General features: G+C 45.0%; 5 protein-coding genes across 6 annotated transcripts; 4 read left to right on the forward strand and 1 right to left on the reverse strand.

Annotated features, from left to right (window-relative positions):
- Positions 758-2,985, forward strand: LOC8057568. The gene is made up of 3 exons (XM_002446887.2): positions 758-1,664; positions 1,876-2,006; positions 2,577-2,985. The coding sequence occupies exons 1-3, from the start codon at positions 1,530-1,532 to the stop codon at positions 2,737-2,739; spliced, it is 429 nt and encodes a 142-aa protein (XP_002446932.1). The 5' UTR covers positions 758-1,529; the 3' UTR covers positions 2,740-2,985.
- On the forward strand, positions 6,641-10,224 carry LOC8056597 (mechanosensitive ion channel protein 6). The gene is made up of 5 exons (XM_021462775.1): positions 6,641-8,615; positions 8,743-8,866; positions 8,959-9,252; positions 9,353-9,555; positions 9,664-10,224. Exons 1-5 carry the CDS (start codon positions 6,706-6,708, stop codon positions 9,947-9,949), a joined length of 2,817 nt encoding a protein of 938 aa, XP_021318450.1. The 5' UTR covers positions 6,641-6,705; the 3' UTR covers positions 9,950-10,224.
- On the forward strand, positions 12,739-18,059 carry LOC8056598 (prolyl endopeptidase). Its single transcript, XM_002446889.2, has 11 exons — positions 12,739-13,137; positions 14,505-14,928; positions 15,024-15,094; positions 15,191-15,359; positions 15,490-16,101; positions 16,292-16,672; positions 16,788-16,863; positions 16,965-17,028; positions 17,126-17,273; positions 17,383-17,499; positions 17,598-18,059. The coding sequence occupies exons 1-11, from the start codon at positions 13,019-13,021 to the stop codon at positions 17,661-17,663; spliced, it is 2,247 nt and encodes a 748-aa protein (XP_002446934.1). The 5' UTR covers positions 12,739-13,018; the 3' UTR covers positions 17,664-18,059.
- LOC8056599 (coiled-coil domain-containing protein 124) lies at positions 19,183-21,925 on the forward strand. 2 transcript variants are annotated; one of them, XM_021462736.1, is made up of 4 exons: positions 19,183-20,214; positions 21,065-21,184; positions 21,470-21,517; positions 21,583-21,925. In XM_021462736.1, the coding sequence occupies exons 1-3, from the start codon at positions 19,636-19,638 to the stop codon at positions 21,479-21,481; spliced, it is 711 nt and encodes a 236-aa protein (XP_021318411.1). In that variant the 5' UTR covers positions 19,183-19,635; the 3' UTR covers positions 21,482-21,517; positions 21,583-21,925. The 2 variants fall into 2 exon arrangements, with proteins under 2 accessions (XP_021318411.1, XP_002446935.1); XM_002446890.2 differs by having other exon boundaries at positions 19,207-20,214; positions 21,605-21,925.
- LOC8056600 (putative tRNA pseudouridine synthase Pus10) lies at positions 22,682-27,264 on the reverse strand. The gene is made up of 15 exons (XM_021462735.1): positions 26,885-27,264; positions 26,039-26,391; positions 25,585-25,708; positions 25,367-25,481; positions 25,098-25,258; positions 24,932-25,003; positions 24,750-24,818; positions 24,604-24,684; positions 24,414-24,533; positions 24,232-24,306; positions 23,989-24,069; positions 23,806-23,879; positions 23,667-23,727; positions 23,394-23,449; positions 22,682-23,188 (listed from the first exon to the last, which is right to left on the reverse strand). The coding sequence occupies exons 1-15, from the start codon at positions 26,993-26,995 to the stop codon at positions 23,110-23,112; spliced, it is 1,632 nt and encodes a 543-aa protein (XP_021318410.1). The 5' UTR covers positions 26,996-27,264; the 3' UTR covers positions 22,682-23,109.

Raw genomic sequence — 27,849 nt, forward strand, 5'->3', positions numbered from 1 at the left:
CTAGACTTACATGTGATCAACTCTAGAAAGTTCATATATTTTCTAAAGATAGAACTCTGCCAAACTGAGAAGACGGAAACTGCCGCTGGTTTCAGAAAACGGCAAACCGCTCAGCGAGACGCGACAACAGAGCACCGGCAACCGTTCTAATCGATCGGTGCCAGTGGAGAACACAATAGGCTACTGGTCCACACATTGGCGACTGGCGACACGGTACCACTGCAAAGATGCAACGAACGGAATCATACTAGCACAACATCAGATAACCAAATATGTGACGTGATAGCAGTGGGCCTAGTAGTACTCCATCCATTTAATGTACTCTCTAAAATACTTAACATATTTTTTTTGTATTTTACCACTATTTTTAAAAATATATATATTTGAAACCCTAAAAATCTAAGAAATTTTGCAAATATTTTTAGGACAAATGTGCACACATGGGGTTGTTTAGGACTGCTCTGCTTCACGTTTTTCAGCCAAACAGTTTTAGTTTCATACACTCAGTTCGAGAAAAAAGGGTTGAGTTGTGAGAGCACCTAAAGAGGTACTCCACAAACTCCAGTTTTTTATGGAGCTAATCCATGGTGGAGTTTGTGGAGCAGTTCTAAACACCCGCATAACTTACATGTTCTATTGAGGTTTGTAGTTTTAACTAAATATTGTCTTAAAAGACAAGTTTTTGTGACCGTGCACATGGAGTATGACATGTAGGACACGGCTAATCTTGTATTAAAAAGTGGAGACGGAAGTTTTTTTTTTTTTTTTTTTGTGTGTGTGTGTGTGTGTGATATAGACCTTAGCTTCATTCTTTTCTGACTTTTGACATTAACAGCTGGTGATCGGGACTATACACACTGATATTGCAAAACACTAAAGTGGTGTGAATGGGTTCATCTCGATTCTTGAAGGATACTCTCACCTTCGCTAATGTTTCTTTTGAGTTTTGACGAAAGTGATGAAGCAGTACATGGTGATTCCTGTCGAAGTCAAGGATTGAATCACATGTATTTCTTATGACCTGCTTTAATTTGGTCCTCCGAAGCCTCAACTACTAAAACTTGTGGTGAACCAATTGAAAACATACTGATGAGAAGTGATGTGCGAGGGGTGGTGTGCACACACTAGCCTTTTAGTCTAGTCGTTTTTTTTAAAAAAAAAATACCCCAACCACCTTTCTCTTCGTTTGTTCCTTCATCTTCATTTTCAAGTCACTTGCTCTACCAAGCTAGGACAAGTGAATGAAGGAACAAAAGTTGCACAAATGATGGTTGAGAAGAGTAGACGGAACGGGACCCAACCCAACCTATCATTCTCCACTAGAAAGCACGGGTTACTGCACCCATGACCTGTAGGTGGTGATGCAAGATACTTGCAGATAAAAGAGGTTGTACTACATATATATATGAGGTGACCCGGGTACGCCTCAATCTGGCCGGGAAGAACAGCTCCAAGGAAGAAAAGCAGGCGGTAGAGTGCTAGACCGGCCGTCCTCCTCTGCAGCCACCAAATCCTCCTCTGCAACGAACATGGCAGCAGGCCCGGTGTACAGCATCACAAGAACGGAGATCGACGAGTTCTGGAGGAGGAAGGAGGTGGAAGCAGAGGAGCGGCGACTCGCTGCCGAGAAGGAGGCTGCAAGAATCAAGGCCAAGACACTCAAGGTCAGTCCATGCGGTTCACCAACTGTATATCTTTGGGTTATCTCTATCAGTGCAGCCAAAGCCAATTGAGGTTTCAGCATCATGTCTAGCATATCAGAAAAATCATCAGAGAGAAGAAGAAAGAATGATGTACCATATCATGCTCTTGTGTTTTTCAAGTCTTATATGTTACGGTCATGTGACTTGGTGAATTGAGTTTTTTTGGAAGCAGATAGAAGATTACGTGCTCTTCGAGCAAATGATCAGGGAGATTCTCAAAGAGGGGAGCAAAGAAGACGGAGCAACCATGGCGCCAGCTACCACCGGTGGCACTGAGGCACGGATCATTGGCATCAAACACTGGTAAACTCTTCAGGATCATGCTATCCATTCTTCTTCTTCTTCTTCTTTTCAACGAAAGCCGTCCATTCTTTCTGCCTGCTTTCTGTAGTTGCGCTGTCGCTAGTGCGCACCTTTCTAATAGCATGCTCCAACATCCATCCTTTGGAAGTCGGATAGTGCTGGCCCAGTAACCCACTCCAATACTGCATCCAATTCCTTAGTTGGATTCCCTGTCAGAATGCCATACAAGCTATGGTCCTGGGCACTAATCAAAAAAATGAGAACTAGACTAGTAGGAATATACATGCTTATCAAATAGACTAAGGAACCACGAGTCAATACACTATGTAGAAAACATACTTTAAGCAGTAAGCACATATGTAAAAGAAAATATTTCCGGTCTTCATTCAAAAAAAAAATATTTCCGGTCATGTGGTACCAACATGGTTATTTTCATATGCAAATAAAAATAAACTCTGTGACATGGTTCCGTGCTTTATATCCTAGTGCTTACGTCCTTGGAGAAGAATCTTAATTATCCTAGTGCATTTGAGATATGACAGACCACCATCTTTCTCCAACTGGGTGCAGGTGGACAAGAAGTGCTTATGCTTATCTGAATTCACCTACCTCGTCCATGGATGGGAATGGCAGAAGCAAGCATGTTGGCCCATATGTTCCGCAGGAGAGATGTACCATGTTCTTCTCATCAACTCCATGCCAGGCAAATGTCAATGCTCGTGCAGTCTTTTAGGTGTTCCCGCCAAACCAAGGATAAGCTGGGACCTGGGGAAATCAGGAAATGTGGATGTGATATTCATGTGTTTGTTATAATTTGGGTTGAATAAGCTGAAACTTATTTCCCATATGGAATTTAACTGTATATCTATCTTCTAGTACTGCTTGAGAGATCAAGTAATAAGTATGGATAACCATGTTGCTTCACGTATGAAGCAAGATACTAATGAGAAATTGTCATTACAACATTGCTTGCGACTAACGTTTTGTCATGTGAAACCTTTACTTCTTGAAGTATACAAGTCACAATATTGCTTGTATTCAGGTTTCAAAGTATATTCGTGTTAGAAATCCATAAAAAGTGATTAGCGCAAACAAAATGTTTATCAAGCTTGTGAGACTGAGGGATCAATAACAAAACGATAAAAGAAACAGAGTAAAACGCATGTACGCTATTGATTCCACTGCATTTTTTTAAAAAAGAAGGTAAACTGGCGGAAGGGGATATATATCTGTCGTCAAGGACATTTCTTCACGTTAGCACCATCCTAATTATAGTTCTGCTGTTAAGCAAGGTTTAGGTACAGGGTACACGGAGAAGTCAATAAAACTGTTTTAGAAAAGGTATCAATAAAGTGTCCAGATTCCTAGTCTATTTGCAATATCAAATGTCCCATCACAACTCGTCCCTTTGTTTTTCATCCTTTGTTGTCACCTCTCTCTATGGTTTCTGTCTTCCTAGGCACTTTGGGTGCTGGTCTGTTTCCTGTCTTTTTTACTATATATTTTTGTGTGTTGTTTCTCCTTCCTTTAGGACTCGTTCGGTTACGGCATTACGAGGCCAGAAATCAATCTGATAGTGAAAACTTATATAAATTAAAGTAACAATCTGGCCAGGAATTCTTCCTGCAGCTCGTTCCATGTAAAACGAACGTGTTCTTAATAAAATATGTGCATATCACGTTCTCTAAAGAACTCCTCCCTTTGTTTTATTTGCAGTCCCTATAATTTTATATCTATCGATGACGGAATCATTTAACATTTTAAAGTCAGAGAGTCACTGCATTCTAATTCTAGTGGCCCATAAACGTCTCATTCGTTAACAGTGAACCTAGCTAGAGAATTATACAGAGGAAATACAATGAAATCTTCATACGAATAAGAAGTAATCTCTTGCACAACACATAATTTACCTTGGTCTTGTTTTCTCAGAAAGCTGCATAGTTCACCGCAAAGAAATAGGATGATGCTCAAGTGAATGATACGGTAAAACAATCATAACTACAGGTCAATTGATTGCCTCGAAAGATATCGACATGGTACAAGTAAAGGCAAGCCATGAAAACCTAGAAGGTTTTGGAGCTTACTTTACTCGACAACTACAAGTCAGCCCCCACCAAACCCCTCTCTCTAAAAAAGGAGGAAAAATTCCACCGAAGTTTCATGGGGAATGCAAAATACAGAGATAAAAATTATGGGGTGATCCAGACGACGAACCTAGCCACGGTTTGCAGGGGCGAGCAAGCAGCCGCGCCAAGCTTCTTCAATCGAATCGATGCGCGGAGCATAATCCTCGATTCCATTTCCGCCGACCCGTCGATCGCTAAGGCCTCCGGCGGCTCGCTCCGGCGTCCCTTCGGCTGTCGGCGGCGGTTGGGAATTTACGCTCAACATAACGTTTTGTGTGTTGTCAAAAAAAAAAAAAAAACGTTTTGTGGCCTTTGGGTGGTAGTAGTTTGGGCTTATGGGCCGTAGTCGTCCAACGTGCACCGAGAAAATTTGGCCCGGCCTAATCTGTAAGGCCGAGGGACATAGCAAATGGCCACCTAGCAGTATCGGTAAGGATTTTTTTTTAAACTTTTCCTAAATTATATAGTTGCAGTCTGTTTTTACTGCTCTGAATGTAGAACCACTAAACCAGACATTTTACCTTTTGAACTTCCAAAATCATTCAAATTATCTACCTACCCTTTTGAAGTGGTTTCGAAGACGATTTTATCCTTTTCTTCAAAAAAATCTACAAAATAATTGATAAGGTTTCAAAACCATGTAAAAATATATCCAACCTTCTAAAATTACAATAAATGTCATAATAAAATATCGGGATAGAAATAATACAAACAAAATATTTAGAGCTTGTAAAAAATATATTTAGAAACTTAAAAAATAGATTTAGCTCTAGAAAAATAAGGAACATATCCATAAAAATCTAGAAAAAAAATCAAACACTCTAATAAAATGCCTAAACGTGTTTTAAGAAAAAAATCACTGTAAAAATATGAGATGCGTCCAACATAAATGCAACAAATGTTAATGTTGAACAGGTTCATACTATGCATTAGTGCTAGTTGTGTCTTACTCCCTCCGTCCCGAAATAGATGACGTTATGAGATATATTGCAGCCAAACTTTCTCAACTTTGACTAGGTTTGTAAAAAATACATACAACATTTATATCTCCAAACAAGTTTACCTATGTAATGATACTAATTATATATTATAAATTTTAATAATTTTTAATATATAACTGGTCAAAGTTAAAAAAATATTGACTTCTCGAAAAGCAAGAATGACATCTATGTTGAGACTGAGGGAATACGTTTTTCTATCACAAACAGTTTCCAAAACATGTTTAGACATCAATTAGAATGTGAGAACATTTCAAGATTTCTTTCGAATATTTTCCAATTTCTCTATAGTGAAAAATAATTTTGGGAAGCCTCTAGAGATATATTCACTAGCTCTATTTTTTTGGATTCTTTGTACCCTAATCTATTTCTAGGCTTAGTCATCTTCTATGGTTTAATAACGATGAATAAAAAGGGAACAAAAATCATCTTCAAAACCACTTTAAAATAGGACAAGAAGGTAGTTTGCACAATTTTGAAAGTTTATAAGGATAAGATGTCTGGTTTTGGAGCTCGATGAGAAAAATCATACTATGGCAATTGTTCATGAGTAAATCATTTTCCTATTTGTATTCATGTCTTACTAGACTGTGGGCTATATGTGGGCTAGAACATTGGCCCATTCGTACAACAACTTCTTGTTGTCGACTTGGTTTCTATTCAGTTATCACCATTCACCGGTCATGGTCTTATGTTGTTTGAGCTTATTTGTCAAATTTGTTAGCTATTTAGTAGTGTTTTTCTCTCATAATAAATTAGTGAACAAGACTTATCAGCTAGCGAACAGGCTATGATGATGATCCACTCATAAAAAATAAAAAATAGTAAAAAGAAAATCAGTCGTGTTAAAGCTAAGCAACATAGGAGGCAAAGACAGGCTAAAGTTTTATAGGCAACGGGTATCAGGAGGATAGCCGGAGCAAAGGCGTGGCGACTAGGCGAGAACAGATTCAGACTGACGGTTGAATCAAACACACGTGAGGGTCCAAGGTGTGCATAAAAGATGGCCAAAAATAGCCACTGCTAGATGCTTGCCCACCCGAGCTAAGCACCAGGATCGCACAGCCTCAGCTAAACTCCGCCGCCGGTGGTTGCGGGGGGCACGCCAGGCCGCCACCAGCCACGGCTCCACTGCATGCCCGCCGTTCCCCCCCGGTATATAGACGTAGTACTCCCGCGAGCGCTCCCCAGCGCTCCCGTAAACGCGTGTCGCGCCCGTCGCCAAGCAAACACCGCCTGGCACCACCGACGCGCGCGCCGTGCTCCCCGGCGAGCCAAGAGCCACTGCATTTTGCTCGTCCCCCCGATCGCGCGGCCTGGGGCAGCGCGCTCGCCGGAGGTGCATGCTGCGGTGCGCGCGTATGCGCCTTCGCGTCCTGTCCCCTGACGCCTCGCCTGCAGCTACCAGCTAGCACCAACGCAGCAGGCGCGCCCCCGCCCCCGCCCCCGCGCGGCGCGCATGCATGAGCGTCCACGCATGCCTGCCCGCCACCCCCCCCCCCCCGCGCTAATATCCAGCGAGCCGGCCTGTCCCCGAGCGGCTGATTCCTTCGCGTTTGCCCACTGCCGGGGGCCATGGATCAGCACCGGAGCAGCAGCCTCAGGTCGTACACGTCCAACGCCTCGTCCCGGGCGGGGTCCTTCGACTTCGACCACGACCAGGACAAGGAACGCGCCGGCCTGACCGGCGGCGGCGACCGCCGGGAGGTCGTCGTCAAGATCGACGCCGAGCCGCACTCGCCTGTCTCCCTCCACGCGCCCGGCGGCGTGTCCGGCCACAGCTCAGCGGTCAGCACGCCGCGGGCCGGCGGCGCGGTGAGCATTCTCGCGCCGTCCGCGTCCGGGTCGAGCGCGTCGACCTCCAGCCCCGGGGGCGACGCGTCCCGCTCCGGCGAATCGTTCAGTTTCAAGAACCGCCCGCCGCAGTCTCCGGCCGGCGGGGAGTCCAGCGAAGATCCGCCCAGCCGTCTCATTGGCAACTTCCTCCGGAAGCAGGCGGCGGCTGGCGGCGAGCTGACCATCGACCCCGACTTCGATGTGGACGAGATGAGAAGGCCACCGCGCGCGCCGACGTCTGCCAACAACGCCTCCAGGGAGCTGCGCGTCTCGTTCCAGGACCCCCGGAAACGGTTCTCCCCGTCCACGTCCACGGCGTCCTCCTCCTCGTACGACGGCGGCGACAACCGGAACCAGAGCAACATCGACTTGGACACTGCCGAGGTTCTACGCTGCACGTCCACGTCCACCGGTTCCTCCCTGCTGGCGCGCAGCAAGACGCGGTCGAGGCTAATGGATCCCCCGCCGCCGTCGTCGTCGAGCGCCGGCCCCGCCGGCGAGGGGGATCCCCGAAAGTCATTTGTCTCAAAGGGGCTGCCGCCCAAGTCCGGCCAGCTCCGGTCGGGTCTCATCGGCAAGTCGGGTCTCATCGGCAAGTCGGGGCCCATCGGCAAGTCAGGTGCCTTCGACGATGAGGACGACGACCCGTTCGTGGACGAGGGCATGACCTCGGACTTCAAGCGCGACACCATGGACTGCCTGCTCATCATGGAGTGGGTCAGCCTGGTGGTCATCGTGGCCGCGCTGATCTGCAGCGTCACCATACCCAGCCTGTCAAAAAAGAAGCTCTCGGGGCTCCACCTCTGGAAGTGGGAGCTCCTGGTGTTCGTGCTCATCTGCGGCCGCCTCGTCTCCGGCTGGGTCATCCGCATCGCCGTCTTCTTCGTGGAGCGCAACTTCCTGCTGCGGAAGAAGGTGCTCTACTTCGTCTACGGCGTGCGCGGCGCCGTGCGGAACGTGCTCTGGCTCGGGATCGCGCTCGTGTCCTGGCACCTCCTGTTCGACAAGGACGCCAAGCGGGAGACGCACACGGTGGTGCTGCAGTACGTCACCAAGGTGCTGTGCTGCCTCCTCGTGGCCACCGTGATCCGCCTCGTCAAGACGCTGCTGCTCAAGGTGCTCGCCTCGTCCTTCCACGTCTCCACCTACTTCGACAGGATCCAGGAAGCGCTCTTCAACCAGTACGTCATCGAGACCCTCTCCGGCCCGCCGCTAGTGGACGAGAGCCGGATGATGGCTGAGGTGCAGAGGCTCCAGAGCGCGGGAGCATCCATCCCCAGTGAGCTCGAAGCGACAGCGATGCCGGGCAAGTCCGGGCCACTGCCCAAGAGTGGGCGCCTCACCACGGTCGCGTCCAAGCGGGGAGGAGGAGCAGGGGCCAGCAAGCAGCTGCATAGGCAGAAAACCGAGCTGCATCTGGATGACGGCATCCCGATTGACCAGCTTCACAGGCTCAGCCAGAAGAACATCTCTGCGTGGAGCATGAAGAGGCTGATGAAGATCGTCCGGTACGGGGCGCTGACGACGATGGACGAGCAGCTCAAGCATGCAACGGGCGAGGACGAGCTGGCGACAGAGATACACAGTGAGTATGAGGCCAAGGTTGCGGCAAAGAGGATCTTCCAGAACGTCGCCAAGCCTGGATCCAAGTGAGAATTCATTCATTTACTAGCACATCTCCTCGAAATTTCACACATTTTTTTTTATATCAAACATGCTGCTTGGAGCATCATGACAGCCTTCGTGATTCAGTTCTGAATTCTGAACCTATTGCAGGCACATATACCTATCAGACTTGATGCGCTTCATGAGGCAGGAAGAAGCTTTAAAAGCGATGGATCTTTTCGAAGGAGCGCAGGAGCACAACAGGGTCAGCAAGAGGTCACTCAAGAACTGGGTGGTAACGATCTTAGACACAAGAACTCCTCTTATCCATGAATCTCTCTGCTTACTGAAGATTTCCAATCGCTGTCGTCTGAATGAATGCTGTAGGTAAACGCATTCAGAGAGCGCAAAGCTCTTGCCCTGACGCTCAACGACACCAAGACCGCAGTGAACAAGCTGCACCAGATGGCCAACGTTGTGGTCGCGCTCATCGTGCTTGCGCTCTGGCTTCTCATCCTGGGGATCGCGACGTCCAAGTTCTTCGTCTTGCTCAGCTCGCAGCTCCTCGTGGCGGTGTTCATGTTCGGGAACACTCTCAGGACCATCTTCGAGGCGATCGTGTTCCTCTTCGTGATGCATCCTTTCGATGTCGGCGACCGATGCGAAGTTGATGGAATGCAGGTTACTACTGATTAGTTCTCGTTAATTAACGCACTATCTTATCTACAACGAGGATTGAGGAGTTGCTTGGCACCAGCTCATGAGGAATTTGCATCGTCAGGTGGTTGTGGAGGAGATGAACATCATGACAACGATCTTCCTCCGATATGACAACCTCAAGGTGTATTATCCAAACAGTCAGCTAGCCCAGTTACCGATCATGAATTACTACAGGAGTCCTGACATGGGAGATGCGGTGGACTTCACAGTCCATGTCGCAACACCCGTGGAGAAACTGTCCCTCATGAAGGAGAGACTAATGCAGTAAGTAACCTTATATGAACTTCCAGAAATTAGAGATGACCTTCTCTGTTATTACGGCTGCTCTAATCTACTAATGACCATGTCATTACTTATTAAAAACAATTTCAGTTACCTTGACAACAAGAAGGAGCATTGGTACCCTGGCTCCATGGTGGTCCTGCGCGACGTGGACGACACGAACAAGCTCAAGGCCTCCATCTGGTGCCGCCACACGATCAACTTCCACGACATGGGGCTGAGGTTCGAGCGGAGAGAGCTGCTCCTCCAGGAGATGATCAAGATCTTGAGAGACCTCGAGATCGAGTACCGGATGCTGCCGCTCGACGTCAACGTCCGGAACGCGCCGACCATCCAGTCCTCGAGGATGCCGTCGACATGGACGTGTAATTACTGACATTTTTTTTTTTTTGGTTTGCTGGATACACATCAGGCTTTGTTATGAGATCGTGCTGCTAGATCGAGGTAGTAGTTTCCTGAGTGAGTTGAGCTGTGACAGCGTGCTGAGACGAGAGGCAAACAGGTTTTCGCTGTCGCTGCAGCCATCACTTGTGCTTTCCCTGTAGCTAATTGTGTCGTTGGTCCCTAACTCCCATAGCTTAATTTGGTGCTCATGATAAGTGAACTTCTTCTGCTAGAGAGAATAATGTTGATTATCTAGCTTATTTAAAAGACTGAATTTCTCAAGTTTCCACATCAAAATATGCCATATATGTATGCCGTTCTCGAAACAGAAGCATTGGTTTCTGTCAGACGAATAGCGCAACTGTTCTGCAGAAAACATACCTGACGGAGTGACGGCAACGCAATGCATGTTGAACACAACTGAAACACACAACAATCATCAGATAATATGGTGGCGTCTTTTAGTTTATGTCACCTGTTGTTGCTCTCCCTTCGCCGGCCGTGTCCGGAGCAGCAGCAGCTGCTGCAGCCGGGAGCGCACGCGCACCTGCGGCCACACGAGCACCGGATGGCGAGGTTGGCTTGCTTCCGCACGTACGCGCGCCACGCGCGAACGCCTGCAGCTTCACCAGGCTCCTCAGGTCGCGGAACGCTTGCCTCGCCTGATCAAACCAAACGGATCGACTTCAGAGCCTGAAGTTTTAAGCGAGCAGAAGAGCATGTTTAGCGTGCGCTGTGTACCAGTACCAGGTGGCCGGCGGAAGTAGGCCTGGATGGATGTTGGCGGCCGCAGCACGCTCTCCCTGAGAATCTCCTGGTTGCCAGATCCGGATGCCTGTCGCAGGCCTCGGTTCGACGGCCCTGGTCGTCATTCCGCAAGGCGGAGACCGCGCGAAGACACGGTTCATCCCGCGCAGGCGCAGCCACCGGCGACGGCGAGGCGCTGGCGTCTCGTAACGCTCGACGTCTGGGCGCCGGACGGTCGGTTAGGGCGGAAGAAGAGCTATATAATTTAAATTATTTTAAATTTAGTTAACTTTATAAAAACTAGCAAATATATACGTTTATACGTCACGATGGAAGGGGAAGAATGATCAAATGTTCAAAGAACGGTAACAAAAATGATACTTCCTCTTTCATTCAAAAAAAAAAAAAGATACTTCCTCCGTCCCCTTGTCTGTCAGTCTAGCAGATGGCTTAGATGCCCAGATTCAACTAATCTCCCGTGCAGGCATCTGTATACTCCTCGCTCTATCTGTCTCAATTAAAACTGAAATAATTATGAAACTTCTCTCTATTTTCACCCATTTCAAAAAGGAGAAAGCCAAAGCAGGATCCAAGGTGCTTTGAAAATTGTGCTACATGAAAGCAACTTCATTTGAAAAAGCAAATTTAGGTTTTAGCTGTTTGGTTGTTTTTTTCCGCAGTAGAAGCACTTTTCAACTATTATTCCACGGTATATCTAATAACCCTATTTTGTTGTTTTTGTGTAATTTCAATTAAATTTAAGATAGTCTAGATATTTCTACAAGTTAATTTATTTTTGAACGGAGTACCACATCATGACATCCTATTCTATTACTTCCTTTATTCCAAATTATAAGACATTCTAAGAATCTTGGAGAATCAAAATATCTTAAATTTGACTAAAATTTATATGATAAAATAATAATATTTATTATACGAACTAAGTATCATTAGATTCTTTATTAATTATATTTTTATAGTATACCTATTTAATGTCATAATTTTTTGTAGTTATCTATATAATTTTGGTCAAATTTAATATACTTTGAATCTTACTAACTAGCAAGATGACCCATATAAATAGGATAAGTAGCAAATTTCTGTGGAACTTCTTCAACCGTTGAACTTCTACGCATATCTGCTGAACGGCTGAACCTCGATATTTCTACTGACTACTGCTGTTAACGTCTCAGTTCTATTCTTTTCTGCTTTGCAATGCTAGAGTCGTCGGCATGATAGTCTACTCTCTTTGTCTCCATTTATGTGTTGTTTGGACCTTGTCCTAGATACACGAATCAATCTCTGAATTAGGACAAACGTAACATCCTGGTACATAAAAGGTGCTCTGAATCTGGATAGGTACAACCATATCCAAAACGACTAATAAATAGGGATGGTGAGAGTAGATAATTAGAAGAGAAAAATTCTAGGTTCAAAGTGGGATATAGGCTATTTTTTGGCAGAGAATTTTGATCGGTTCTCATTTACTCTCTCTAATCACTGTTTCGGCATAATTTATCGTACTGATACTGTACTTTCATGCTTTAACGTATATATATTTATTAAAAAAAAGGTTTACTCTTCTCGAAAAAAAGGTTTTACTCCCACATCGAGCGAGTACGACAAGAGGGGCCAGGGCACTAGGAGTCTAGGACAGTGAGCAAACCCTGTTCTTTATTGAGAGAGAAAAAAATGCATATCACCAGGGAGGAAAAGCACAGTGCAGAGCGCACAGGCACAGGCAAAGAATCTCAGCAAAGAAAAAGATTTCAGAAAGAACACAGAATCCTCACACAAATTCGATGTCATGGCTCGTGAGCCCGTGACAGCGACGCATGCATCCTCGGTCCTCTCCTCATGCATGGCAACATTCTTACACCCCCATGGCGACATCGTCCTCGTTTCTCGCAGTCGCAGGTCAATGTGCCTCACATGATTGTTCAGTGCGCTGGGCCGGGATTATCTACGCCCCCTTTTTTGTGTGTTCTCTCTTTCTATATATATAAAATCTATACGATAACAAATTGTCATATAAATGTTCGGGAACCTTTATCTTTATGCGTCGCACATATTTTCTCTCCCTGTCTCTAGTACTGTCGACACTTTAAATTGCGTAACTCTTTTATAGTATAGATAAAAAAAAGAATTGGAAGGAGTGCCCGCGGCATGATGACATCCCGGGCGCTCTATAAAACCAGGAGGACCGAGGACGTATCGTGTTCGTGTGCACTGTGTTGTCATCTCCCGCGCCGCCTTGTTTGTGTGCTTCCGCGCTTTGACGCGTCCGTGAGCCGTTGGCCGTTGCGTTGCTGCTATGGGCTCCCTGGCCACCGCAGACGAGCCGCTGCCGCCGCTCAAGTACCCTCAGCCTCGCCGCGACGACGACATTGTCGACGACTACCATGGCGTCCTTGTGCCGGATCCCTACAGATGGTGAGTGTCTTTAAACATTTTTATGTGTGTGCTCTCCTGATATATCTTGCTATCTTTCTGCTGCCCTATATTCCTTCGAGGCATTTTTGCATCTGTTTGCGCCTTCAGCACTTGAGCGTTTTGGAGATTATGGCGTGGTGTTCCTAGCACTTAATTTGTCCGTAAATTTTGCTTCAACAAAAAAAATTGCGTGCCATGAATGAACGTAGAGTGTAGAGAAACGCCTTTTGCCCATTCAAGAATCGCCCGTTCAATATCCGGTTCTTAGTGTAAAGTGAACGCCACGTAGCTTTTCTTCAAGGGAAAAATAGCAGTTACTTTGCTATATTTTCGTGTCCCAATCTACTGTTTTTGCTATAAACGCGCTTTGAGATGCTACCGAAATGACGACTTTAGTATAATGTATAATCCAAGAAGACACAACTATCTAGCCCATGCTTCACCTAATTACATGGGGATAAATTTATTTTGTTTTGCTCTAACATTTAGCAAGTTTTGCTCCATCTTTGAATAGCAAGAAATTAGGAATAGATGATGACAATATTTGAAGATCTAATTGAAAAGGTTGTTGGAGGATTTTTTTTTTCTCCTCACCAAAATTACCATTTTTATTAATAGAGAAGGATATAAAAAGATTCTTAAAGTTGCTATAAAGAGCGTACAAGATATGGAGAAATAGTTAGAGGACGAAAAGATATAAAAACAAGGTATATATATATATATATATATATATATATATATATATATATATATATATATGACAATATTTTTTTCAAGACAAATGTATTCATATAATTTTTACATTTGCAAACTCAATAATTTAAAAGTTATTGATAAGTTATATTCCTAATGTTTAACCCAAATCTTATCCAAAACTCAATAATTATAACTCGTCAGATTTTAGTCTTTGGAATGGAGGTACCAAATTTTATACTTCCCTATGTATAATCTTATTTATATTTATGGTACCCTCTACTGACGGTAGAAATAGAACCAACCTTCTTCTTTTTTTTTTCAAACCAAACTTAGTGAACCTTTTTGTTTCCTTTGGTTTAGAAGTTTTTAGACGTTGTTTAGTTCACCTCAAAATTTAAAAAAAAATTAAAAATTCCTCGTCACATCAAATCTTGTGGTACATGCATGGAGCATAAAATATAGACGAAAACAATAACTAATTGTACAGTTTGTCTATAATTTACGAGACGAATCTTTCGAACCTAGTTAATTGTTAATTTATAGTTGGACAATAATTATCAAATACAAACAAAAGTATTACGATGTTAAAATCTAAAAACTTTTCGCATCGCCTTACATCGAGCTGACACACTGTTCTGCACCGTTGATTAAAATAAACGTCCGTCACTTAGGATGGAGGAGCTGGATTCGAAGGAGGTGAAGGAGTTCGTGGACGCGCAGTCGGCCGTGGCCAGCGCCGTGCTGTCCACCTGCGACCACCGCGGCCGCCTGCGCGGGCAGCTCACCGCGCTCTTCGACCACCCGCGCTTCCGCGCGCCCTTCAAGCGCCGGGGCAGCTACTTCTACTTCCACAACCCCGGCCTCCGCCCGCACAGCGCCCTCTACGTGCAGCGCGGGCTGGGCGGCGCCGAGCCCGACGTGCTGCTGGACCCCAACACCTTCAGCGACGACGGCACGGTGTCGCTCGGCATGGTCGGCGTCAGCGACGACGGCGAGCACCTGGCCTACGGCACCAGCGCCAGCGGCAGCGACTGGGTCACCATCAGGGTCATGCGCGTGCGCGACAAGGAGCACCTGCCCGATACGATGTCCTGGGTGAGCACCTCCATCGAGGCATCGACCCTGACGAGACGAGCTCTCTGTTGTTGAGAGTTTCAACTGAATTTGCTTTTTAAAACATCACGATGCAGGTGAAATTCTCGCGCATCGCGTGGACTCGTGACGGCCTGGGTTTCTTCTACTCGCGTTTTCCGGCTCCAAGGTTCGTGCCGAAATTTGTAGTTTTACACTAGTCGTTCTGAAGAAATGGCAACTGTGTTCCAAGCTTTCAGCTGGCAATGTTGGTGCTGGTGAGCAGGGGGGATGTTGGTGGGGAGATGGATTCTGGGATCAAGACTGACGTTAATCTCAACCACGAAGTCTACTACCATTTCCTTGGAACAGAGCAGTCACAGGACGTGTTGTGCTGGAGAGACCCTGACCATCCCAAGTACATATACATCCCTGAAGTCACAGAAGACGGCAAGGTATGTATGCTGACCCTGTTTTTTGTAATATAATTTTGGTTCAAAAAAAGGTTCTGCACAGCTATGCTGTGTTATAACTGACAATGGAGGGTTCTTCTAGTCTGATGATATCTGTTGTTCCCTGTCGCAGTATGTGATCCTTTCAGTTTCAGAAACGTCAGAGCCGGTGAACAAGCTCTACTACTGCGACCTCTCAGCTCTTGCTCACGGGCTGGGCGGCATCACGAAGCAGAGCACCCATGGCAATGGCATGCTCCCCTTCGTCAAGCTCGTGGACAAATTCGAGGCCTACTACGGGCTCATCGCCAACGACGGCACCGAGTTCACGTTCCTCACAAACAAGGACGCTCCAAAGTACAAACTGGCGAGGGTCGACGTCGACGACGACGCACCCGGATCGTGGACGGATGTCGTTCCCGAAGACGACAAGGCGGTCCTGGAATCGGCGTGCGCCGTCCATGGCCACAAGCTGCTGGTGAACTACCTGTCCGATGTCAAGTACGTCCTGCAGATGAGGAGCTTGGTCACTGGGGAGTTTCTTCGTGACATACCCATTGACATTGGCACTGTCAACGGGATCTCCGGCAGACGAGTCGACTCCGAGGTGTTCATTGAGTTTGCGAGCTTCCTTACCCCCGGGATCATCTATAGGTGCGATGTCAGCGCTGAGATCCCAGAGATGGACGTGTACAGAGAGATCTCAGTTCCAGGCTTTGATCGAAACGAGTTTGAAGCAAAGCAGGTAACTTCACCGTTCTCTCCAATACTGTTCGCTCAAACTTATCTGCCGAATCTGTCAATCATTTAGCTCTCACAATAAATCAGTTAACAATACTTTCAGCCATGGCTTTTCAATATAGCGAACTATAATGTTGTCACCTGATCAGTGATCATTGGAGTATATCTGAACCATGTCTTGTTGTTTTATGCAGGTATTTTACCCGAGCAAGGATGGAACCAAGATCCCAATGTTCATCATATCCAAGAAGGGCATGGACCTCGACGGCTCACACCCAGCGTTACTGTTCGGGTACGGCGGTTTCGGCGTGAGCATAACGCCGCAATTCAGCGTCACCCGCGTGGTCCTCATGAGGAACCTAGGGTTCGTGACGTGCGTCGCCAACATCAGGGGCGGCGGAGAGTACGGCGAGGACTGGCACAGGGCCGGGTCGCTCGCCAACAAGCAGAACTGCTTCGACGACTTCATCGCCGCCGGCGAGTTCCTCGTCTCCGCGGGCTACACCAGCCCGGCGAGGCTGTGCATCGAGGGCGGCAGCAACGGGGGCCTCCTGGTAGCTGCCTGCATGAACCAGGTCAGTCTTTTCGTGTGCCCCCCTTTGCTCTCAGTTCATGCATGAGCATGACGCGATGCAGAGAAATGAACAAGATGCTGATCTCGGTTTGTGGGTTGGGGTCGTGTGGCTGCAGCGCCCTGATCTGTTTGGCTGTGCCCTGGCCCATGTGGGAGTGATGGACATGCTACGGTTCCACAAGTTCACCATAGGTACGGTTCTGCCTCTGTTGTCACGAGCTAGTTTTCTCCAAAACTGCAAAAGGTACAGCAGGCTTCTCACGAAATCTGGTCCTCTGCGTCTGCACGTACAGGTCGTGCATGGACTTGCGACTTTGGGTGTTCGGACAACGAGGAAGAGTTCCACTGGCTTATCAAGTATGGCGCTGGATGGGACGCTGGCTGCTTACTTCTCCGAACGTTCACACAACAGAACAGAGTCGGCCCAATGACGCATCGATCATGCTTCATGCAGGTACTCCCCCCTCCACAACGTGCGGCGGCCGTGGGAGAAGGAGAAGTGGGCGGCTGCCACCGGCGGCGGGCAGTACCCTGCAACCATGCTGCTGACGGCGGACCACGACGACCGCGTCGTGCCGTCGCACACGCTCAAGTTCCTCGCGGTACGTACCCGACTCGCTTCTTTTTCCGTAGCCCCGTACGTACGTGTCTGACGCGTTGCTGTGTCCACTCGAATCGAATCGAATCGAATCCAATGCGACGATCCGGCAGACGATGCAGCACGTCCTGCGCGCGGGCGCGGAGGGCGGCAGCCCGCAGACGAACCCCATCATCGCCCGGATCGAGCGCAACAGCGGCCACTGCTGCGGCCGATCCACGCAAAAAATCGTATGCTATCTCTTGCATCGCGCCCTGATTTCTTGGGAGTTTGCCACACGGTCCTTTGAACTGATCGAATCGCTCCGTTTTGTTGTTGTGGGTGGCAGATCGACGAGGCAGCGGATCGATACGCGTTCGCGGCGAAGATGATGGGAGTCTCTTGGATCGATTGATATGAGTAACCCGCGTGGCGTGAAGTCGGCGGCAGTCTTTTCCCTGTGAGAAATTCGAGCGCGAATGGCCAAGTACGCGAGGTTATCGGTCTGTATTGTAACCGGGCACTTTACCAAAATGGCATGACATGTACATATAGCTTGCCTTTTTTTTTTCTTTTTATTTACTTCGTCAAAGTTTCGGGTCAGCGATCCAGCGTCATTGTGATGCTACGACGGTAGCCGGTAGGCACGCTAACGCCGCAACCGTGTGATGTTTGTGTTTGCCTTTCTTGTGACAATGCGTGATGCAAGTGAGAGTAGATACAACTTTGGCTTGACATACATGTACAAACTGGACAACTGGTTGCATATTTTTGCTCGGGTAATACTTGTGTCCAAATAAATTAATTTCTAGAATATGTCATAGGTCAAACTATATTAAATTTAAGAGCAACAATATCTACACTTTCAATGAGACGAAAAGAATACCAAATTGTGTTCTCTCTTTACTTTCCATTAGCTGAACCTGTTTTCACATTAAATACAACAACTTTTCTATAGATTATACTATACCTAGAGTAACAGAGACACGATATATAGGACTATTAGTAGAGACAGGGGAACCATGGCCTAATTTGGCCTCACGAGGCTTCGCCATATTAATTTAATATAAAAAATCTTAATGAGTTTCTCTAGAAATTTATTTAAAGTTTAAAAACTTAAATTATTCATGAACATAGAGAGTGAATGTATTGTACTGTATCGCACTAATAGATTGCATGATGTTTTAGGTCCAGCATGTCCGCAGATTCACTTCATACTCTTTGCCGATGACTTCATTTGTGGTGAAGCAAATAGTTCAGCAGGTGCACATAATTAGCAATATTCCCAGTCTTTTCTTTACATACTATTTCAGGACAAACACCAAATTAGATAATATCTTCAATTCTTTTCAGCAAAAAGGTAACCAACACTTGCGAGCTCAAATCAGAACTTTTTTTCTGTCTAAGATTTCAAGCTAGACACTATGCACCTCGGTCATATATCAAAAACTCATATCCAGATTAACGCTGACAAAAAGCCAATTCGCTCAGTTAGACAATTAGGACTTTCTGGTGGTATGGGGTTCGAAAAGATGGAGAAAAAAACCTTACTGAGTTACTACAGATTATGGAATCCATATGCAGGTTTTTGCACATCCTCTTACGGAAAGATAAATTATCCAGCTGAGAGTCAAGATTTTATTTAAAGACTGCTTAATTAAACTAGCCTTAGATAAAATACTCCAGCTGAGAGTCTACTTCGTTTGCGGACTGCTTAAACTAGGACGAAAAACATCTTTTCTTCGATGGATCTTGTGGCATTTTCCCGTTTTGGGCTTTGCTTAGTTGCAATTTTTTTTTGCAAAACGGATACGGTAGTATTTTTGTTTATATTTGATAAATATTGTACAATTATAAACTAATTAGGTTCAAAAGATTCGTTTCGTAAATTATAAACTACGTAATTAGTTACTTTTATCTACACTTAATGCTTTATCATAAAATTCGATGTGACAAAAAATTTTGAAAACTTTTTTAATTTTTTTTTGAGTAAACAAGGCTTGTGTACGTGGCTAATTGTACAATCTGGGAAAAAGATTTTTATAATAGGTGAAAAACGAAAATTGACGACGGGGTCAGAGGTCACTGCATTTTTTCGTCGGGAAGGGAAGCGAAACGTGTGCATCTCAGCATCTCACCCGATTCCGTCGTCCTCACGACCAGCACGCGTACAGGAGGAGCTTCTCGAACGCGTGCCCTAGCCACTAGCCTGACTCCTCCGCAGTCCCCACCGCCGCGCCGGCCAATTTCTCCAGCCAAGACACCTCGCCGACCTCCATTCCCCCGAATCGCATAGCGGAGTCCGGATTGCAGTTGCTCCGGCCCATCCGGCCGTCACATCAGCCCCACGCCGCGCCGCCAGTCGCCGCACGAGGGGGGCGCCCGCGATGCCGAAGAAGATGGGCGTGAACTCCAAGGCGGAGGCGGCCCGCGAGCGCCGCTCCGCCGCGGAGGCCGACCGGCGCGACCGCCAGGAGCGCGCCAAGGAGGAGCAGTACTGGGCCGAGGCCGAGGGCCCCAAGTCCCGCGCCGCGCGCCGCCGGGAGGAGGACGCCGAGAAGCGCGCCGAGGCCGCGGCGCGCAAGGCTGAGAACCGCCGCCTCGCCGAGGCCGAGGCCGCCGCCGTCGCCGCTTCCGCGTCGGCGCCGTCCAAGGCCGCCGCGCGCAAGGCGTCCCGCGTCGCTGCCCCGCCCCCCAAGGTCACCGAGGCCGAGCTCGCGCGCCTCCGGGAGGAGGAGCGGCTCCGCCTCGAGCGCGAGGCGGAGGCCGCCAAGAAGCGCGCCGCCCGGGTCGCCGAGGAGGAGGAGTACGAGCGCGTAGTGCTCGTTGAGAACACTAACAGGGATGATTCCCTCATCGAGGCCAGGTCGGTTGAGGAGGCCATCGCGAGGATGTCGGTCGTGGATCCGCAGGCGTCCCTGCCCGCTGACAAGCATCCTGAGCGTCGTCTCAAGTCGACATTTAAGGTATATTATTAATTTTACCAATTTTTGTTTCTTATACACTTTTTACTGAACAACTTTCTAGCTATATGAAATTTGGTAGGATTGTACCACAATTACAGAGAAAATAGGTATATATATTATATACTAGTAACGTAATATATCAATTTTTTGTATGATTCAGAAAGATATGTGAGGCTGTGTAATCACAATTAAAAAAATGATTCGGTCCTTGTAAAATGAGGAGCTAAATTTGAGAACTACCGTGCTCTCATACCTTGAGCTATAAGTTGTTAAAATAAAACCTTTGGTTCACATCCATGGTAGTGACTGTTGCAACGCTTGAAACTAGCACACTATTGTCATAGTTGATATGCGATAACAAATTATTAACACTGTAGTGTTGAATGCTTTCTTTTACTCTGCTATTCCAAATTGTTGCCATGCTTTGGGACGATCTTATATGCATGGTTGCCATTTTTTAATCCAGTTCCTGATTCCATATGGTACTACAGTTTAAGAGTGTTAGAAAAGTTTCTGCTCAACACATATTGTATGACTTATAGTATTGCTGCTGAGTTATCTCACATCTTGGTTGCACTGCTATACTGTGGAAGCAATTTGATCAGCAATATTATGTTTTCTGAAGGAAAAAACACATACAGAATGCTATGTCTATACATAGAAAATATTAAAGTGGCATGTAATTCATCTGAAGAACTCACAACTGCGGTCTTCTATATTCACTTTCAACAGCATTTCCGATATTTTTCAATACCTTGACCATTGGTGTATTTTTTGTGCTTCATATTTATTTTTGTACTGTTTGATATATATTTGGTGATTCAATGCATTTGTGATACTTTTATGACAGGCATTTGAAGAGGCAGAGCTCCCTAAGCTGAAGGAAGAAAAGCCAGGCCTAACGCTGCACCAGTACAAAGACATGATATGGAAATTGTGGAAGAAGTCTCCAGACAACCCTCTTAACCAGGTTTGGTTTCTATCTCGTAGTGATTTTGTACTGTGTCTTCTGTTGATTTATCTACAGTACATGATTTGTATGAATCTGCCATATCTGCCATCTTCAGCTTTAATACATGTAATTGAAATTGTACGTAAAACTTGTTTCTACTAATTTTCACTAGTGATATTTTGAGCCATTTATCATTCTTGGTCTTAGAAATCTCAAGTGGTTTGGCCTTAGGCATGTTAGTGTTTTAATATCCGTGCTTAGTGTGATTTATGTCTAAATCCTGAAACAAATATTTATGTGCAGGCTGCTGACTAATTTTGCAATCCTACTGAACCATTTGTGTAATTAAAGGTAAGTATTAAATCTCTAACTTAAATAGATTCATTATACTTATGTCTGGATTTCATGAGCAATAGCTTGCCATTGTTTTATATGCAGATCAACCTCCAAACAGCCCTGAACTGCGTTGCTACCTTTTTCTTGGAGTGGATGTGCAACAAACCTTGAATCAGAAAGATGTCTCAGCCTCGGCTAATAATTTTCAAATTACTGGAGTGTATACTGTGGGAGGTGCTCTTGTTTAGACTTTGTTGATGTTCCTTTTTCTGTTTAGTATGGTTGGGCACATGTTGGTACCAAACATACTTCACGCGTGACAGTATTTTGAACAAATTGTGTCATGGACTAAACCATGAGATGTCCATTGAGTTACAAAGGCTGCCCCATTATTTGGCTCAATATATCTCTCTTTTTGCATAATACGGCTCCTAGTTGCTTCCCTTAATTCCGTCTGGACGATGTGGAACATGTACGTACGAGCTTATGTGGATGCAAGTTACCTTATGGGTCTAATTGGTAGCCGTAAAACATATGCTGTGTCTTGGTGTAGATATGTTTTATTTGATAAATTATGTTTGTCTATATTTTATTGCATTTGGTCGCTTTCATGTTTTAGGTGAGGTCTCATTTCCAGTAGAGATATAGAGGATGAGAAGATTCATGTTTGTGTGATTTGGATGCAGCATTAGAGGTCTGCTTTCAGCACCGTGCAAGCCCTATACAGACAACTAAATACCAGCACGCTGCATCGCATAAGTTTGGATACATGTCAATACAGTCAATCAATCCAACACATGTATCCTAGTATCCTAGCTTTGTGCATGATGTCACACAATACGAGTGTACTCGAGTCCCAAAATAAGTGCATATCTCACGCTTTAATCCAATGTTCTCAGGTCGTCCAACTAATCGCTATTAGTCGAGCTCATTCATGCCGTGGCGATCAGTTATGCACTACAATTTGTCACAATAGTCCCAATTAGTCATGACAAGTATCAGAGCCATAGCAACTAGGATCGGTTAGACATTTGAAAATATTGGATTCATAATCACAAATATATTTTATGGTAAACCTATTTAGACATACAAATGTCAATACTATTTTGTATAAATCTAGTTAAATTTGAGATTTGTTGACTCCTCGCAATATTGGATGTGTACTTATTTTGGAATGGATTGAGTAAATAAAATTTCATTGTACAACAGCACAAGGGGTAACAATGGATCCACATGAGTTGGGATGATCTCCTCCACAGCGTAGACAAAAATGTTGCTATGGAAGGTGCACTTTAATCTACCTGGCATTTTTTTTTTGAAGAAAAAGGTAGGGAAAAATGTGATCATAAACTAGACGGGTTTTCATTAAGAAAATATACACCAAAAGTTTGAGTTGGAGAGGACTTGACTTGGGTGACTGGATAAGCTAGGTTCGCTTAGCAAAAATGTAGGTATGCAGAATTTGCCACGAGGTTGTTCGGGGAGTAGAGAGAAAAGATTAGCGTTCTTCTGAGCTCGTCATTGCCGCGCTACGCCGCTACCTCATCATCTGCATTCTGCAGGCATAGGGACTGCACGCCAGACATGCTAAACAGCTAAAGGTCCGGCTACTGGAGGAAGTCCATCTTAACATCAGTGACATCGAGTTGCAATATCTCAGCTCTGCACCCTAGGATGGCTCCGATGCTGCAATAGGCAAAGTGGAACGAGGCCTATTCAGGAATATAGTATAACTGTAAAACAAGGTCATGAGTTCAATCTTTGTATCAAAATGACTGATGAGGACTGAACATGCGGTTATATATTTTTTCCATGAAAAGATTTGTGTATCTGACAGTTAGTATTTGGCTAGTGACAGAAAAGGCTAAATAAATAATAAAGACAATGTTACCTGGGGTGCGTGCGTCCAAGATCACCATGCACAAATTCTTTGATGTATGTTCCAGCCTATTAAACATATACCAGTGGATTACTAGAAAGAGCAATCAGAAAACTAAGGGCATAATTAGGCCTTACTTTTTATGCATCACCTTGATATCTATTAAACAAATCTAACATCTGGAACATTTTTCAGTCCATTTCGATATACAGAAAAACAACATATACCAACAATGGATATACAAAGATGTTCTTTAGAAAATGGCAAGCTAGTCGCAATACTAACCTGTGTGCATAGATGCAGCAAGTAGTAAGTTGAGCTGCCTGCAACTTTCTCAATCTCCATCCTGATGGACAAAAATACTTCTCAGATGATATCATGATAAAATATTTTGAATAATGGACTATATAAAGCTGGGGGTCACCAGTGTATAATGCGCTTCCGCTCTAATGGGCTTCTACGATGAAGTACTCTTATTGGGGTCTTCTGTACAATTTCCTGCAATGCAGGGGCGGCAATGCTATAACACGACAAGAGTTTTGTCGAACAAAGCAATTTCAAAACAACATCAACCAACACGATAGATTACATCACAGGTTTGTCATACCATATCCTTCGTAATAGAAATATTATGCAGATCATCCTCTGTCAGATCACGAGAAGTCCATATAAGGGCAGTATACTGCTTCTGCGCATTAAAGTAATATAAGCCTGAGTAACTCAGCAATGAAATAGATTCAGCGATTCAGCTAGTAACACAACATGAGAGGGGGAAAAAAGATTGAATAAAAGCCAGAAACAGGTCTAACAGTGTCACCAGCAAAGCGATACCCTCAATTACATAAAGTACCTGTTTCTCTGCTTCTCCTTCACGCATCATGGTCCATATTTCATTACCTACCAACTTGAGATTTCGAATTCTGACCTAAGGAATGATGAGACATAAGCAAATCATATGCAACAAAAATATTCAATAGTGTTTAAGTTCCTGTGTACTCTACAATTATGATTGTGTCAGAATTCAGTTCTTACATATTTCTTTTCAGAGTTGTTGATTCTCTCTTCAATTTGTTGAACTTCAGTTTCAGATGGAATGGATCGAACATTCAATACTTCAACTAGAAATGGACGACCAGATCCAAGCATCCGTACCTACATATATTGATATGTTCAGCACATTGAATATCAACAGGCACAGTTCAAGAATCCACTATAACATTACATCAATGTCTTCTCTCCCAGCAGCATGGAACTTGCAGCTATCACCTCTGCAGATGGCACGAACATTCTCCCCAACTATCTCCTACAATGGCTGTGATACTTAGATGTAGCACTCTTTCTTGAAGGGAGAGTGTGATAGAAGCTTACCTCAACTGAAGCTTCACCCATTCTCTCATCATCTATTATCCAACATGACTGACTGACATTCCTTGAAAGCTGAGAGTGAAATGTAGCATCAGGGAACCAGAACCTAGTGAATCAGAAATGGTACATATGCTTTATCTACTATGAATGACAATTCAAGTTAGATGAAAGATAACCATGCACACCTTCAAATATCTTCCACCAAGAAATATAGGTGACCTCAAGCATGATATTACAAGATGGCAGGGTTTGAACACCTGAAGCGACAAAATTAGTTGATGAAAAAGTTGGTACAGACATTTACCCATTTCCAACAACAAAACAATATTATGGTAGTAGAAGAGTAGTCACCTTTTCAGGAGGCAATTGAAATACATTACAGAATTCTTGATCTTGGATGCCCTCAAGAGTCTTGTAGATGAATGAATCTGATTCACTTGATTGTTTATTGTTGCCATCTGCTGAATTCCTTTTATGGGCCTCATTTGAAGTATCACCTCCATTTCTTGAATCTGTGAGAACATCACAAGAATCAACAGATGGATGAACAATATGATCCATCATCCATCTCAAGTATAATAAAGTAGTGTGACAAAAGAAGAGAGCCAGTATGATGAAACCTGTTTTCCTTTTACGGCTGTGCTCATTCGGCAGTAAACTATGAAGCTTTTGTGAAGCATCACCGTGAGTATATGCTAAGCGAATTCTAAATGAATTGTTACCATGTTTTGCATTCTGAAAAAAGGTCAAACATGTTGAAGTAAGTGAACAAGCAACTATTAATTAGAATGTTGTATCACCAGAACTACAAAGAAAATGCATTCAAGAAAACACTTACCGTTAGTTTCTCGAGTGATGGTGCTATCAAAAGTCGCAAGGCTTCCTTCACTGAAATTGTTTGTTGTGGAAACATTTTGTCCTTGAACCAATTCTCGTTGACATATTTTTGTTTCATATATAATCTGTTCAGGTAAAAGTCAATGTGTTATGCAAACATTTATGTGGTACCACATGACATCCCCATGTGAATTTGAACAATAGAAAAAGAAATTGATTTACATTTAACCATCCATTAAGAGTTTAAAACTAAATATGGGCCAGTGCTGGCTATGATTAAACCTTTTCTAGTTAACCAAAGTTGTGATGACATTCTTTACAATATATGATTGTATCCCCTTTTTATATCGATTCTGTAAACTGGCATGATTAACACAATGATCTCCATGAGTAACCCATAAAAATTTGGAGCAAGAGGATAACTGCTGCAGATACTGTTAGCTAGAGATGATTACCTAATTGCACGCTCATTAGCGGCTATAACCGGCGGTAGTGAAATTTCTAGAGAAAACTCATCAACTTGGTAACCCTCCCTTTGCACTACTTGAGATATCATTGAAGAGATGTTGTCAATATGAGAAATGCCATTAGGTGTTTCCAGACCTTCATCTCGATGGAAGGCTGGCAGCAATACTCCCAAGCAGACAGAGCAATATGCATCATTCATCGACAGACATGGACAGGAATCTCCTTTCATGGAATCGTCGTGTTCTTCAAGAAACGAATGCAAAACTGATGCCGTAAGAGATGCATATGAGCAGGCACTGCTATAGGCTCCAAGCAGGCGCAGGATGCAGCGCACACAGACCTGCAATACGGCAGTGCGCATTATTTTTTATCCAATTCTGAATAAAGCACTAGCAGATAGGGTGCACTGTCCTGAATGACAGAAGAGCTTGAAGATAGAGAAAAGCTCAATATTAAAAAAAAATCCAAATAGTAATACTTATTCGGAGCACAGAAGAAAAGTGTTCCTCTCCACTAAACAAACAGCAGCCGGAATTTGAAACCGAAAGGTGCCACATCACAGAACAAAGCCTCCCTCTCCCTTCCTTAGCTAAATTTGAAATCTAGAGAAACAACTGCCCAGGTGAGCAAAGTTGTTCAAACAAACGAAGCCGATAGTAATAAGGGAATGTTCCTAGAGCAAACGAGAAGCACTAAATCCAGCATTCACAGCAATGTGTAAAAAAAAAAAAAGATCAGCCGCAACAACCGCTCCACTAACTGTTGGATATCAAGCAGCCATTAGTGAACACTCAACACTTCAACAGCACATGAGCAGGTAGGAGCAGCCGTACCCCGACGGAAAGGAGGTGGTGGACGGCGTGCAGCGGCGGGAAGGAAGACTCCGCTGCGCGTTCAAGGATGCTCCTAGCCTCCGCCTCCGCCGATGCACTGGCCTCCGCCATGGAGGTTTGGAGCGCAGGCTCGGGCTTAAATCCTAGCTGATTCCCCGGTGCCCTCTTGTGCCACGGGTTTGCTGAGAGTGCAGGGCAGTCAATCAGGTTAAGGTTGATCTCGTTTCAGTAACCCCGTGTCGCTGGACGGGAGTGGGCGTGGGCGCGCGGCGTGGCAGCGCAAGCGGAGTTCCAGGCGTGGTGAGCCAGGATGGACGGCGGCCGGCGGCGCGGGGACGGGGATCGGGGAGCGGCCGAGGCGGAGGCGGAGGCGGAGGCGCCGAGCGGGTATAGTAGATGGGCTGTAAACGATGCCAAGTGGGCCAGGAATCATGTCGTGTGGACCTTGCTAGGCTTCAGCGTCTGCAGCGTGGGCTGCCACTGTTTCGAAGGAGGTGGGTCTGGGCTGGACTGATGAGTAATTGGGCCACTGTTGTACTGAACTCTTCGTGTGCAGATATCGTTTTTCACCATTTTCACGAGTTTTTCTGTACATTAAAATTATGACGTTGACTATCTCAGTACAAAAATTAATCCTTCATCATGAGTTAATATTTGTTATACTTCTCCTATATTAATATAGGTGCTTGAATTTTAAGATGATTTCAGGCAACACTCTTGTATAATAAATTAATATCAACCAAAGGCTACCCAGAGAAAGTAACCAAACAGAGTATTAGAGCATCTCCAACAACTTGGTAAAATTCACTTGTCAAATCTTGAGTTATAGCAAGTTGCTAATTTGCTTAGCAAAAGAAAAAAAGGATGTGTCTCCAATAAATTGTTATTCTCACTTGGTAAAAATAGAGGATGACAAATGGAACCCGCTCACTTGGTAAAAGAATATGTGTCTCCAACAAGTTGCG

This window comes from Sorghum bicolor, chromosome 6, assembly GCF_000003195.3.
Source record: "Sorghum bicolor cultivar BTx623 chromosome 6, Sorghum_bicolor_NCBIv3, whole genome shotgun sequence".
In the NCBI taxonomy this organism is placed as follows: Eukaryota; Viridiplantae; Streptophyta; class Magnoliopsida; order Poales; family Poaceae; genus Sorghum; species Sorghum bicolor.